Genomic DNA, 13,349 nt, shown 5'->3' on the forward strand with positions numbered 1-13,349 from the left:
AAGGGTGTATGTTGTTGAGTTTGTAAAGCTTTGTGAAAACTTAATTGTAATCTTCATCTAATAGTGAATTGAACTTCTTAGCAATAGAGGTTAAGGGAGATGACGTGGGTGCTTAAGAAATGACCGAACCTCTATAAATCTTGGTGTTAAATTCTCTAATCCTATCTCTTGTTTATATTAATCTATTATGCTTATTTGTTTTTGATAATTTGTGATTATTGAATATTATCTTTGAAAATTTTATTAAAACCAATTCATCTTTTTTTTTGTTTATTCTAAATATTTGAGCTAACAAAAAATTTCTGTGGGTGGCGAGCAGGCTATTGGAAAGGAAAATATAAATGTCATACTAAACAAAATTAAAATTAGTAATTGACTTTATAAAAAGAAAAAAAAATCAAACTGATAAATATAAAAATAGAAAGCAAAGTATGAACGTAAATTTGGTCAAATAGAACTACTAATAATAATGGCCTGCAATGCAAACGTTATGTACTGCAATAATAAATTAAAAAAAGGTACAGCAATAATAATGGTTGAATTTAACGGTTGCTTAGGCTTAAGATTATATTGTGTCAACTATTGTATTTTCACAAGTTTTCCCGCGCCACCGAAACAAGTCTCCCACTTCCACCTCACGCTTGGCATTTATGCCTTGATTACTTCCATTATTTTTAAAAAATTAATGTTATAAGTACTGTCTTAATTATAATAAAATATTTAAATTCAAAAATTTTTTAATTTAATATTTAAATTATAAATTTATTAATTAATATAATATTTAAAAAATTATTTTATATATTATATATTATCATTTAAAATTATTATATTAAAAATAAATAATATATTAATTAATATATTCATAATTTATATATTATGTTAAAAATTTTTAAAATTTAAATATTATATTAAATATTTCATTATAATTCAAAACTCATTGATAACATTAATTTTTCCAAAAAGATAGATATTACATTGATGTTGGTTCAATTTATCTAGAGTAATAGCAATTCCCAAATTATTTGATTTCAATCATTGATTCATTTTTACTATATATATTTTAGATTCAATAACTGCCTTCAAGTACCCAAAAAAAAAAGCAATTCAAATTGATTATTCATTTTTGTTAGTTATTGTGATGCAAAAAAGATAAAATTTTCATTAGTGACTAAATTATTCCTAATTAATTATCAAAGAAAAGAAGGATATTTTAAAAATAAATGTAATTACTTAGTCAAAATAAATTATTTTGAAATTTACACAGTAAGATGAATTTTAGGCATTAACTACTGCATCGCTGTCAAACTCGGGCTTCAAATGAGACCCTACAAAATAACGGGAAATGAAGGATTAGTTTACAGTATCAAAGAGAGTATGCACAAAAAATCAACTTCTAAGCTGCAGTCTGTTTATGGGGATTTGATTATTTTAATTTTTTTTATCTTTGGTATGGCAAAGGAAGAAGAAAAAGAAAGAAAAGTCCCTGGCTTTATCAGAGTTGGCAACTTAAAAAGTTAGAAGAGCTGTGCCTCTACGTTTTTAGCAAATTCTTTTCAATAAATCAAAAAACAAAAATAAGGAAAGATATTACCCTTACTTGTATAGTCTATAGACACATATAAGAGTAGTATGAATGTTGAATAATAATCAAACATCATATTATTTTTAGCTGTTTGATTTAATAATTAAAATAATTTTAAAAAAGATATTAAGATTGAAATTTGAATTTCAATCTTCTTTCTTTTTCTAATATAAGATTTTATCCACTTGAATGATAAAAAAAAAAAAAACCCATCATTTTATCATTACAATTAAATTAGATTAAATCATGACCATTTTTTAAACCGTTAGTCTCTGTCTTACGTGCTATTAAGTCACAAGTCTAAATTTGAAAAATGAAGATTAAATAATACCAAGGCAACCAGAAAGATTAGCCTTGTTTGTCAATTTTGCTCAGTATTTGTGACCCCACAATCCGTGTCCCTGGAGTCTGCTTTGAATCTAAAATCCGCTCGATTGCAAACATATTACACCATGGATAGAGACCAAGAGTTGTTGAATAGAAATTAGAAAGTTGAGGTTTTTAGAATTTTGGGATTTCGGTTTCTTTTGCCACGCCAGTTTCTTTTGCTGTATTTGCTCAACCAAGGAAGGATCTGGGTTTTGCTCCATGCTTTGCTTTTGAAGTGAACGGTGATGTGCGTTTTGCTTTCCAAGTGATTTCTGACTTGGGTTTTAGTTGAAAACAGTATTGCTGTGATGATGGTTTTTAATTACCAAGAACTGCTGGTAAATCCCAGGTCACCAACAGCTAGCCTTTAGTATTGTGGCTACGAGAAGTTTTCTGTGTTTTGAAGCAAGAGTGGTTTGTTGGTAAAGTTTGGTGATTGAATAAGTTGGCACTTAAAAGTTTGGGCTTTTGAATTTGCCTAAAATTTTAATTTGATCTTCGACAATTACTCGAATTTTTTTTATTTTTTTATTTTTTGGCTTATCGATCATGTATATCTTGTGAAGATTTTATTATAGGATTTTCCTTTGGTATATGTGAATTTATAAGAATTGATAGTGAACCATCAATTTGATTGCTAACTAAATTGATGGCAACCCCATCACCACCTCCAAAATCCTCTCCTCCTGCTGTGTCACCAGCTTCTGCTATCAATCCGCCGCCCCCACCGCCTTTCAGCAGTACTTCTAGTCCTTCACCCGCGCAAAACTCTCCTCCTCCTGAACCTTCGACGAGTGCCACACCTTCACCGACTAATGCTAGTCCACCAGCCTTTCAATCTCCACCTCGTCAACCCCCTCCAGGTGCTAATCCAGTCACCTCGTCACCAAAATCCCCTGCTGAAACTTCACCTCCACCTCCGCTGGCCCCTGCATCACCCCCTTCCCCGCTTGCTGTTTCACCCACTTCCCCTCCTTCCAGTTCCACTTCTCCACCGCCAGAACCACCAGCAACTCCACCATTTAGTCCTCCATCACCTGCCCCTAGGCCATCACCTGGACCGACACAAAATTCATTACCACCTGCACCAACACTATCTACTCAACCACCTGACGCTTCACCACCACCGCGACTACCACCATCGTCACCACCTATTAATTCACCGCAACCATCACCTCCCAAAATTTCACCTTCATCACCATCGCAAGCTGCACCAAAAGCACCACCAAATTCACCTCCTCCACCATCTTCATCTCCTACTCCAACGCCTCCTCCCTCTAAGCTCACACCAACCAGTTCTCAACCAACAGCTTCTCCCTCAAATTCTACTTCGAGATCATCTCCACCACCACCTGTATTAAAACTATCACCTCCTGCTCGAGTTTCGACTCCACCATCAGATAATCCGACTTTAAATGGTTCTGGTCCAAGTGAACCAGAAAGTCCAGACTACTCAGGTAATGATGGCATTGGTGTAGGGGGTGCAGTCGCTATCGGTGTAGCTGTAGGGATCATATTGCTTAGTGTCATTGGGCTGGCTGTTTGGTGCTTGAGGAAGCAGAAGAAGAAGTTTACTCGACTTAATGGCGGTTATATTATGCCATCCCCACTAGGCTCTTCCATAAGATCAGGTAGATTTTTTAATAACTGCCTTGTTATTTCCTTGACATGTTATTGCTTGCCCTCCTCTTAACACTTTGAACTTCCTATACGACTCGGGTTCTTTCAGTTATCCTTAAAGATTTGATTCCCTTCATCCAGAATACCCATTTCCTAACTACGAATTCAAGTGCTGCTTGTAGTGTGAAAAAAAAAAGGAGGAAAAGAAGGGGAAAAAGAATACCATAATAGTTTTGTTGCCATTTTTGCTTGACGAATGCTGAATAAATATGAAACCTATTAATATATAGATATTGGGCTCTGGGATACTATCCAGATGATTTTACAAATGAGAAAAAGGTTGCATTGGATCTAGCTGTTTATTTTTTTATACTCCTATTTATCTGTTCGGTTGCTTAGGGTATTGTTGATAAAACTTTAGATTTATACATGTTCTTGTGCATATCAACATTGAGTTAATGTTTTGATTGTTGTTATTAACATTCTTCTAGATTCATCCCTTACAAAAACACACTCTTCAGCTCCTCTCAAAGGAAGTAGTTCTGGAAGTGATTTAGTGCATTCACCACTGGTGGTGTCAGAATCTGGTGGTTTAGGCAATTCGAGGTTATGGTTTACGTATGAAGAATTAGCCAAGGCCACAAATGGATTTTCAGACCAAAATCTTTTGGGTGAAGGTGGATTTGGGTCTGTTTATAAAGGGTGTTTACTAGATGGAAGAGAAGTGGCAGTTAAGCAGCTAAAAATTGGTGGGGGGCAGGGTGAACGAGAATTTAAAGCTGAGGTTGGAATTATTAGTCGCGTACACCATCGCCATTTGGTTTCGCTTGTGGGTTACTGCATTTCTGAAAGTCAAAGACTTCTCATATATGATTATGTCCCTAATAATACTCTTTATTTCCATCTTCATGGTAAGGCATAAGGCCATAACTGAGCTTTAAGGAATTGATTCACTGCACTGGACTGCTAATCTGACATGTCTTGCTCCTTATTTTTGGCAGGTGAAGATAGGCCTGTTTTGGATTGGGCAACACGTGTTAAAATTGCTGCTGGTGCAGCTCGTGGGATAGCTTATCTCCATGAAGACTGTAAGTATTTCCATTCACATAGTGATTGCCAAGTAATAATCTCCTTGACACTGGAACCTTCCAAAATGCTTGAAGAGGGAATATTTTGATTTCCAGAACAATACACTTAGCATTTAACAACTAATATATTTTTTTTCTAATGTAATCCCTGAAAATATATGTGAGGGGATGCATTCCAGTATCTTGACATAATGGCATGTTGGTTTGGTCAAGGATCACTATCTATTAGACATGGTGAGATGAAATAGGTTTTTATCACACACAAAAAGAAAAAAAAGAAAGGAAGCATTTCTATTATTCTTTAACTTATTTGAAGCTGGAAAAAGAACAGATGGCAGACTCATCGCCAATATTCTTTTTCTTTTATGTAGAAGATATGTTCTTTTCAGCTTGGTTTAGAAAAGGAAGGATCAGTCATCCATCCTTCATTCTTTTGCAGTCCATGATGTAACCTTTATGGAGAGTCTTCCTGTTTCCAACTATCTCCTGCAGCATAGAAACTTTCTTTGCAGTAGTGCATATGCCGAATTTAGTCTCTTCAACATTTGCAGAAACATTGCTCTTTTCTCCATGCAGTCTTTGTTTTCCAAATCAACCGTGTGTCTGGCTGTGTCAAATTAAACATTTAGTTGGTTGATTAAATTGTCAAGGTTTATTATTTATGTTGTTTAGATTGTTCAATGTTCATATGTCAGGTCATCCTCGTATCATTCACAGGGATATCAAGTCATCAAACATTCTTTTAGATAACAACTTTGAAGCTCGGGTATGCGTATTTCTCTTTTTCCTGTCTCATCTCAAAATACATTCAGCAGTTATTGCCTTAATGTTGGTTATTGTCTTACAGTTTCTATTTTCTAATCTATTTTACAGGTTTCCGACTTTGGACTTGCCAAGTTAGCTCTGGATGCAAATACACATGTAACAACACGTGTTATGGGAACCTTTGGGTAGGCACTTAACTCATTGCAACTATGGATGTTTTACTGAGGGCTTGTAGGTCATTTCTACTAGTTTTTGAAGTATAGTAGCCTAAGGTATAAACTTTCTTTTTTATTTAACAACAAATATATCAACCATTTTTATGTTGGTTGTTCAGATACATGGCCCCTGAATATGCATCAAGTGGTAAATTGACTGAGAAATCCGATGTATTTTCTTTTGGAGTTGTGCTTTTGGAGCTAGTTACTGGACGGAAGCCTGTAGATGCATCCCAACCCCTCGGAGATGAAAGTCTAGTTGAATGGGTAATTTATTGATTTAACCATTCATAAATGTCCTGCTGTATCTAGTTGAATGGGTGACTTATTGATTTAACCATTCATTAATGTCCTGCCGTAATTCAATCTTACGATTTATAGTTAAATCAATGAGCATCAAACTCTTTTTGGTTAAGGGTGTTACTTCTCTAGTGGCACATTTAGGGGCTTGATTTTGAATGCGATTCACTTGTGTTGCTTAATATGGTTTCTTCTGAAGGGCAAAAGGAAAAAGATTTTCTTCTTTATGTTACTGTTTCTATAAGGATGATGCTATGCTGTGGCCTCTTTTTTACCTTAGCTGTGGGCTTTTGAAACTGAGCTGCCCTTTTGCTCCATCCTAACAAATTGATTCTGAAGCTTTGTTTTTTTTCTGAATTCTCAATTGCAAATGCTAGAGAAAATCCTTTCATTATTCATAATCCCCTCTGTTTTAATCACTACAAACAGAAAAACATTTCTCGTCTCTTTCCTTATTTATCCTTCTAATCTACTAATCTAAATGACGTAACTTTAATTTCACCCCAGACAAAAAGAAATAAAATCACCTATTGCCTTCTCAAAGAGCCAGATGTTGCTCTAATATCTTCTTCCTAGTTAGAGTTCCCTAGTTAGATGTTCACTGATCATCTACTTGAAGTTTGCTTTTTTATTCTTTATTTTTTTCTAAATCTAAATTGATGCATATACACATGCATGCATGCAATAGATATGAGATGGAGCAAAATAGTGAAAGACATCTGAGGATGGAATGCTAAACAAATAACTGAAACTTTGCTCATGAAAAATCCACTTTATGCTTCAGGCCCGGCCTTTGCTGACTCATGCATTGGATGGTGAGGACTTTGAGGGTTTGGCAGATCCGAAGCTTGGTAGAAACTATGTTGACAGTGAAATGTTTCGGATGATTGAGGCTGCTGCAGCTTGTGTGCGGCATTCAGCTGCAAAAAGACCACGGATGGGACAGGTATTTAAAGTTTGGTACTGAAGAAACAAATGGAGAGTGTTTCTTCTCTTTTCTTTTCTTTTCTTTTCTTTTTTCCATAACCATGTCTGAATATTTGAACTATATGGTGTTAGTCTCAGTGTCACATCTTTCTTACTTTAGTTATGTTTGGCAGGTTATGAGAGCTTTTGATAGTTTAGCCACATCGGATCTAACCAATGGAATGAGAGTGGGTGAAAGTGAGGTATTTAACTCTGCACAGCAATCTGAAGAAATCAGATGGTTTCGGAGGATGGCTTTTGGCAGTCAAAATTACAGTACAGACTATTTTAGTGAAAATAGCAGGGAAACTAGCAGGGATAGTTGAAGAAGAATATGGTAAGTATTGAGAGATGAATTCATCTTAAACCATGCTGAGCGAGGCTGAGCGAAGCTAGTCTGGACGGCATTTCAAATTGGTATTGCTGCTGAAGGTTTCCAGCTGAAGTATACTAATTTTCCGTCTATGGAATTTGACAACACCAAGATGTGGAGACAGTTTTTAGACCCTCCCAAAACATTGCGAGTTGTAACCAGGCTCCGTTTTAGTTTCCATATCCATCATTTATGTAATTTTCTCCCCATTCTGCCTTTCTACTGCAAATCTTTCGGCTTGTAAATGGTTCGTGCCAATTTTATTCCAACCCAAGTTAAAGCTAATAAAACTTGCTGCAGATTTCCCTATACGTGTATCTCCTTATCTCTTGTAGAATCCTCTTTGTAATAGAAAATAGAAATGGAGAAAAAAGATGGAAAAGGGAGAGGGATTGAAACATCTAACCCATTTATATATCTAAAGATGGGAATTCAAGCAAGAGAAGCCGAGACTTTAGAAATCTGCTTTGCGTAGATGTGTAGATAATGCCAAACTCATAGCAGCGGTCTGATAATAAGGATGCAGCTGCAGTATATAGTGTAATTTCTTTTTCTATTTTCATTCTGTTTTCACTTCGTAATTGGTTACCATAAATGAGGTTATATGCATGCGTGCATGTCTATGGACGTATGAATTTCAAGGGAGCACGAAAGAAATTGATTGTCTAATGAAAAAAGGAAGCGAAGGGTTCGTACATCAGATATTCTAGTAATTTAGGCCTTTTCCATTTTTGTCAAAAATAAGCAAAAGCGCCTTTGTGTACAAGACAAGCTTTATGACGCCCAAGTAATGGCCTGAAAATGGAATCCTGGAAACTCCTTGATTGTAAGGAGTAGAATTTAAGGAATCCGATTTGGACGGGCCACGTCTTTGTTTTATTATTATTATTTTTTTGAAAATGGTTGCCTCAATATTTAAGATTGAGAGAGAGCTAGTTTGTGCTTCTGGTAATGCAATATGTAATCTTAAGTCGAGCAACACCAATTGCCTTCCGTTCTAACTTTGCCACGTATCATTTTATGTTTGCTTTGCCTTTCGTAATAACCACCTAAGAGGAGGAACTGATTCCTTAGCAGCAAGACATGACTTGTGCAAGCATTTTATTTCCTTCATCGTATGCACCTTTGGCTTCTTCCTTGTTCTTCCACCTTTCACAGCCATGCCCATGGAAGACTGCAACATACTTGTCGCTGACTGTATTGCCATATCTTGCTGTACCCAATGCCTGATTCTCCAAATCATTATCTTTGTCCTCCTCAAAACTTCCTTGCAAACTAATTCGGAAAACGAAAGAATATGCTAAGAAGAAACTTGGGCTGGTGAGAAAGGAAGAGAAGGTGATCAAAACTGAGAGGGTAAAGGGTGGATTCCAAGATGAGGCTGTAACCATGAGTATAGAATTAATAGAAGGTTTTGGCGCTGCTGAATGCCAAGGCTTTCAATGTTGTATAGAGGATGCTGAGAAAGTGTTGGAAGAACTGTCGCAGAAAGGAGATTTTGCATTCGGAAGCTTTTGGGGCAGATCAGACTCAGACACACCAGAAGTAATCTCCTCCTCGGCCAATCAGGGATATGTTTTTGTAGAATATGAGTTGATTAAAATAGCTTCTTTGAGGTAAATTGAATATGCAACTTTATTAGCTGCTTTTGTTTACTAGAATCAAGTAGATTCAGCATAAATAGAATGGCTTAATTTGGAGGAACAAACATTATAAAACCAAGCATAATCAAAACTACTTTTTTACTTTTTCTTTTTTCCAATTAATACCAACAATAAATAAATTACAACACTCATGAGAACCATATATATATATATATCGATAATGAAGAATAATCAATTCTTTCTTTTTCAGTTATACATACATATATATACATATATATATATATATACATACATACATATATATATATATATACATACATACATATATATATATATATGATTTGAAAAGTTAAAACTAACACTCCCAAAATATATACATATATATATATATGTATATATCATTTGTATGAGAAACAACTATGTACTTCAAGAACAAAAAAGTCGGAAAAAAAAAAAAAAAACAGAACCCCCTCCTCCACATCCCTACAAAGATTGTACTACAGCCAGCCCCCACTTCTCTTGGATCTATAAAAAGCCTTCTTCTCAGAAATTTCCAAATTCGGACATCTTCCACTATTGACAGGATCCTTTTTACTGTTCAGGGGCAGCATATGTTTGAGATCACTTTTTTAGTGGCAACATGAACAAGAAGTTAAGCAATACCTGCATTGTTTATTGTAAGCTGGCAATATTTTAAATTTATTTTACATTAAAAAATCATGAAATATATATCAATTTTCCAAAAATAAAAGTTTAGTAATTTCAATGTAACTATACTAGTGTCATTTATATTTTATTTTTTAATATCATGAAAGTTAAAGAGGACAAACTAAGAAAATGGAATCAAGAGAATAAGAAGTAAGAAGCAGGTAAGAGTTAAACACCACGAAATATTAATGATTGCCATTTGTAGTAAATTAAGACATATAAAAAGATCAAAGTTTGAATTCAACAATTAATGTCCCCAAAGCAATAACATACATAGAGGGCACATGGGCTCCAATAATGTGCCATCTGCCTGTGCCATGTGCTGATCTCCAACATTGAACTTTATTTATGAGAAAAAAAAAAAGGATATACTTAGCTGTACAAAACGAAAAATAGTTCCCTCAACTTACCAAAACAGCATATATATATATATATATGTAATTTTTTTTCATATTACCAAAACAGTATACATTTACAAAGCAAAACGCGGTTTGCATTTGAAGTTTGAAGCATTCCAATAGGAAATTTCCAGCTCAAAGAAATTGAAAAATTAATGGAAGGAAAACCCCACGTCTTTTACGAACCAACAAGAACAATTAAAGGACATGGTCAAACCACATTCATTCTTTTCCTTTCCTTGTTCTTCTTCTACTTCTTCCTTTGCCTGTCTTAATTTCTCTATCAATATCAATGATGAAGCGTACAATCGGCTGACCAACTGAAGCAACTCAAAGACATATTCACGCACTTCGACATGGATTCCGATGGTAGCCTCACGCATCTTGAGCTGGCCGCTCTCTTGCGCTCCTCGGGGCTCAAGCCTAGCGGTGACCGTCTCCACATTTTGCTAGCCAACATGGATGCTAACGGGAATGGGTTTGTGGAGTTTGATGAATTGGTGAACGCCATAATGCCCAACATGAGCGAGCAAGTATCGATCAACCAGGCGCAGCTGATGGAGGTTTTCCAGTCATTTGACCGGGATGCAATGGATTTATCACCGCGGCTGAGCTTGCAGGTCCTGTTAAAAAAAATAATTAAGAGGAAAAAATAATATAAAAAATTTTTCATTTTGAGGCATGAAAAATATTTTTTTAAAGATAATTATATTTTTAGGATACAACAAAGCCTAAAAATTTCATAATCAAAAGTAGTAAAAATGATTACACTAAAAGATTTATTTATAATGAATAAACAGACATAAACTTTTGTTCAGATAATTATGACTTTATGTATAATCATAATTTTTATGAATAATAATTTATTTATATTCAAATAGTTATAATAATTTGTCATATAATGATTATTTCTGTTCAAATATAATTATTTAAAATATAAATAAAATTAATATCAAAATTAATTTTATTCATAAAAAATTAAGTCTTTCTATTTAATGTGGGATGCACCACATTCTAAACTACGAATAATCCCTCACTAGTTTAGAATGTTAGTACTTAATTTTTACATTTCACACAAATAAATATTATGAATACAAAAAAGTACTTTTCAATTTAAATATTCAATCAGCATATATATCTTAGAATTCTAACGAAATTGATGGTGTTCATAGATTAAACATTAACTCCTAGTGTTAGAATTGAAGATATAACACATACAATACTTATTTATTCTTCTGTCAAAGGTTTATAATTGTTTTTAGCATTATTATGACCATGCGCTTATCCTATTCATAAACATTTCATTATTGGTGTCTAATAGTCAGGGTTTAAATCCATTCTACTTGTAATACTACTAACCAAATATCTTGTAATTTAATTTTTTTTATGGTAATTACCCCTACTTGAGATTGAATCTCTAATATAATCACTTCAGGCTAATATGTCTGAACTTTTCATTTTGCATAATTCTAGAGCATATCATTTATATGCTCTAGACATTGTTGCCTCATTTTTATCATTTTAAGAAATAGTTAGTTTTGGTTGTAGCCATAACTCTATATTCATTGATTTCAACCATTCTATTTTCATACTTTTATACATTTTTAATACAATTATACTTCTAGAATAATTGAATAAACTTAATAACTAAATCAAACTATTTTAGTCTTTTTATTATTTTTAAGGACTTTTTTATGATTTTACTTTAATAAGTGTCTAAACTTATTGCAGACAACCATTTATGTCTGAAGTCAATTTTTATCATTATTTTTTATTATAGTATGCTCTTATTATTATTATTATTATTATTATTATTATTATTATTATTATTATTATTATTATTATTGTTATTTCTTTTTTATTTTCTTTCTTAACCGGCAACCAAAGAAATTGAAATTGAGAGTTGAATTCGGTCAAATGATCAATTAGAACCTAAATCAAGGGATTTCTAATCAATCTAAGAAATCAGCAATGAACCTAGACCTAAAAATGAGGTATGAGTAGAATCCAATCCCAGAATTCAAGCATGAGATTGGTTATATCCGTTCCTAAAATCTATTTTAAGAATGCCTATAAATTGAATGCTAGATCAAAAAAACAGACAGGGGTGAAAATGGGAGAAATTTTGGTTGTTGCAATTTTGGGAAACAGTTTCTGGGCAGAATGGAAGTTTTTGGGGATTTTTTATTTTTGATTTTTGGGTTCGTTGGAAAGATTTTAGGGTGTAGTTTAAGGTTCATGGAGTTGGGATTGAAGTTTTGGAAGGTTTGGAAAAATTTTGGAAAATCTAGAAAAGTTAGGGAAAATCTGAGTTTTTTTTTGGCAAATATGAATTTTTTTGATGAATGTATGAATTTTTATATGAACGGTTGAATTTTTTGACTAGTTTCCTAAAAATTGATGGGTTATCCAATTTTTGGTTTAATTTTTTGGTGACTTTTTCAGAAACCAATGAATTTTTTTATTTTAGGTTGAAGTTTCCAGTGATGTTTTTGGGATTTTAGAGAGAAAGCAGAGAAAACTAAACCTAGAGAAAGAGAGGGAGTAGGGGATGTTTAGGCTAAAAACACTAAAGGATTGCTTTTATACTACTCCAAAATGACAGATTTTTGGCAGCCTAAGATCCATGGTCTGACTTGTTGACCCACACGTCGACCCACGTACTGACTCAACCCGATCACAAGGTCTCCCTTTTCTTTTTGCATTTTATTTTTTATTTTTATTTATTTTCATATTTTAAGTTTTGTTTTATTTTTATTTTTTGGTTTTTATTTATTTATTTTATTTAGTAATTCAATTTTTATTAAAAAAAAAGAAAAAAATGTCTTTTTTTTTTTCTAGAAAACCACAAATAACAAAAAAAAATTCAAATAAGTTTTCAAAATAAAATAAAATAAAATATTATTTTAAGTTTTCAAAAAAAATTATAAAAACAAAAAAAAATCCTTTCAATAAATAACAAAAAAATCTTTTTCAAATAAAAATCCTAACAAAATAAATTCATAAAATTTATCAAATTATTGGAGAATTTTCATGGATTTAATTTCTTAAAATGGAATCCACCAAACTATTGAGAAATTTCATAAATCATGTTTTCAAAAAAATAAAAAATATAATAATTTTTATCCTCTAAACTATTTGAGGATTGATTCTTAAATTAAGTCCTACAAAACTATTGGGAGACTTAATAGTTTTTTTTAAAATATATATATAAATAAATTTTTTATAAACCTATTTTCAGATAAATTCTCACCAAACTATTGAGAGATCTGCTTCAAAGTAAGTCCTACCAAACTATTGGAAGACTTTACTAATTTTTCTAAATAAAATACTATAATAAATCCGATGACGGAGCCTTTTT

The 13,349-nt window shown here is 33.0% G+C and overlaps 1 protein-coding gene and 1 pseudogene across 2 annotated transcripts; both read left to right on the forward strand.

The window, feature by feature from the left end:
- The first annotated feature begins 2,031 nt into the window (after window positions 1-2,031).
- On the forward strand, window positions 2,032-7,587 carry LOC111283219 (proline-rich receptor-like protein kinase PERK9). Its single transcript, XM_022871673.2, is given in 9 exon segments — window positions 2,032-3,582; window positions 4,063-4,482; window positions 4,573-4,659; window positions 5,355-5,425; window positions 5,533-5,609; window positions 5,759-5,906; window positions 6,724-6,885; window positions 7,040-7,174; window positions 7,176-7,587. Coding segments are annotated over 9 exon segments (2,160 nt in total). The 5' UTR covers window positions 2,032-2,600; the 3' UTR covers window positions 7,254-7,587.
- A 145-nt stretch (window positions 7,588-7,732) lies between these two features.
- Window positions 7,733-10,769, forward strand: LOC111283220 (uncharacterized; annotated as a pseudogene). Its single transcript, XR_016342013.1, has 2 exons — window positions 7,733-8,894; window positions 10,290-10,769. The product of XR_016342013.1 is annotated as an uncharacterized LOC111283220 (transcript).
- The last annotated feature ends 2,580 nt before the right edge of the window (window positions 10,770-13,349 follow it).

The sequence above is a fragment of the Durio zibethinus genome, chromosome 5, assembly GCF_047325235.1.
Source record: "Durio zibethinus cultivar Kanyao isolate XHJ-2024 chromosome 5, ASM4732523v1, whole genome shotgun sequence".
NCBI classification, from domain to species: Eukaryota; Viridiplantae; Streptophyta; class Magnoliopsida; order Malvales; family Malvaceae; genus Durio; species Durio zibethinus.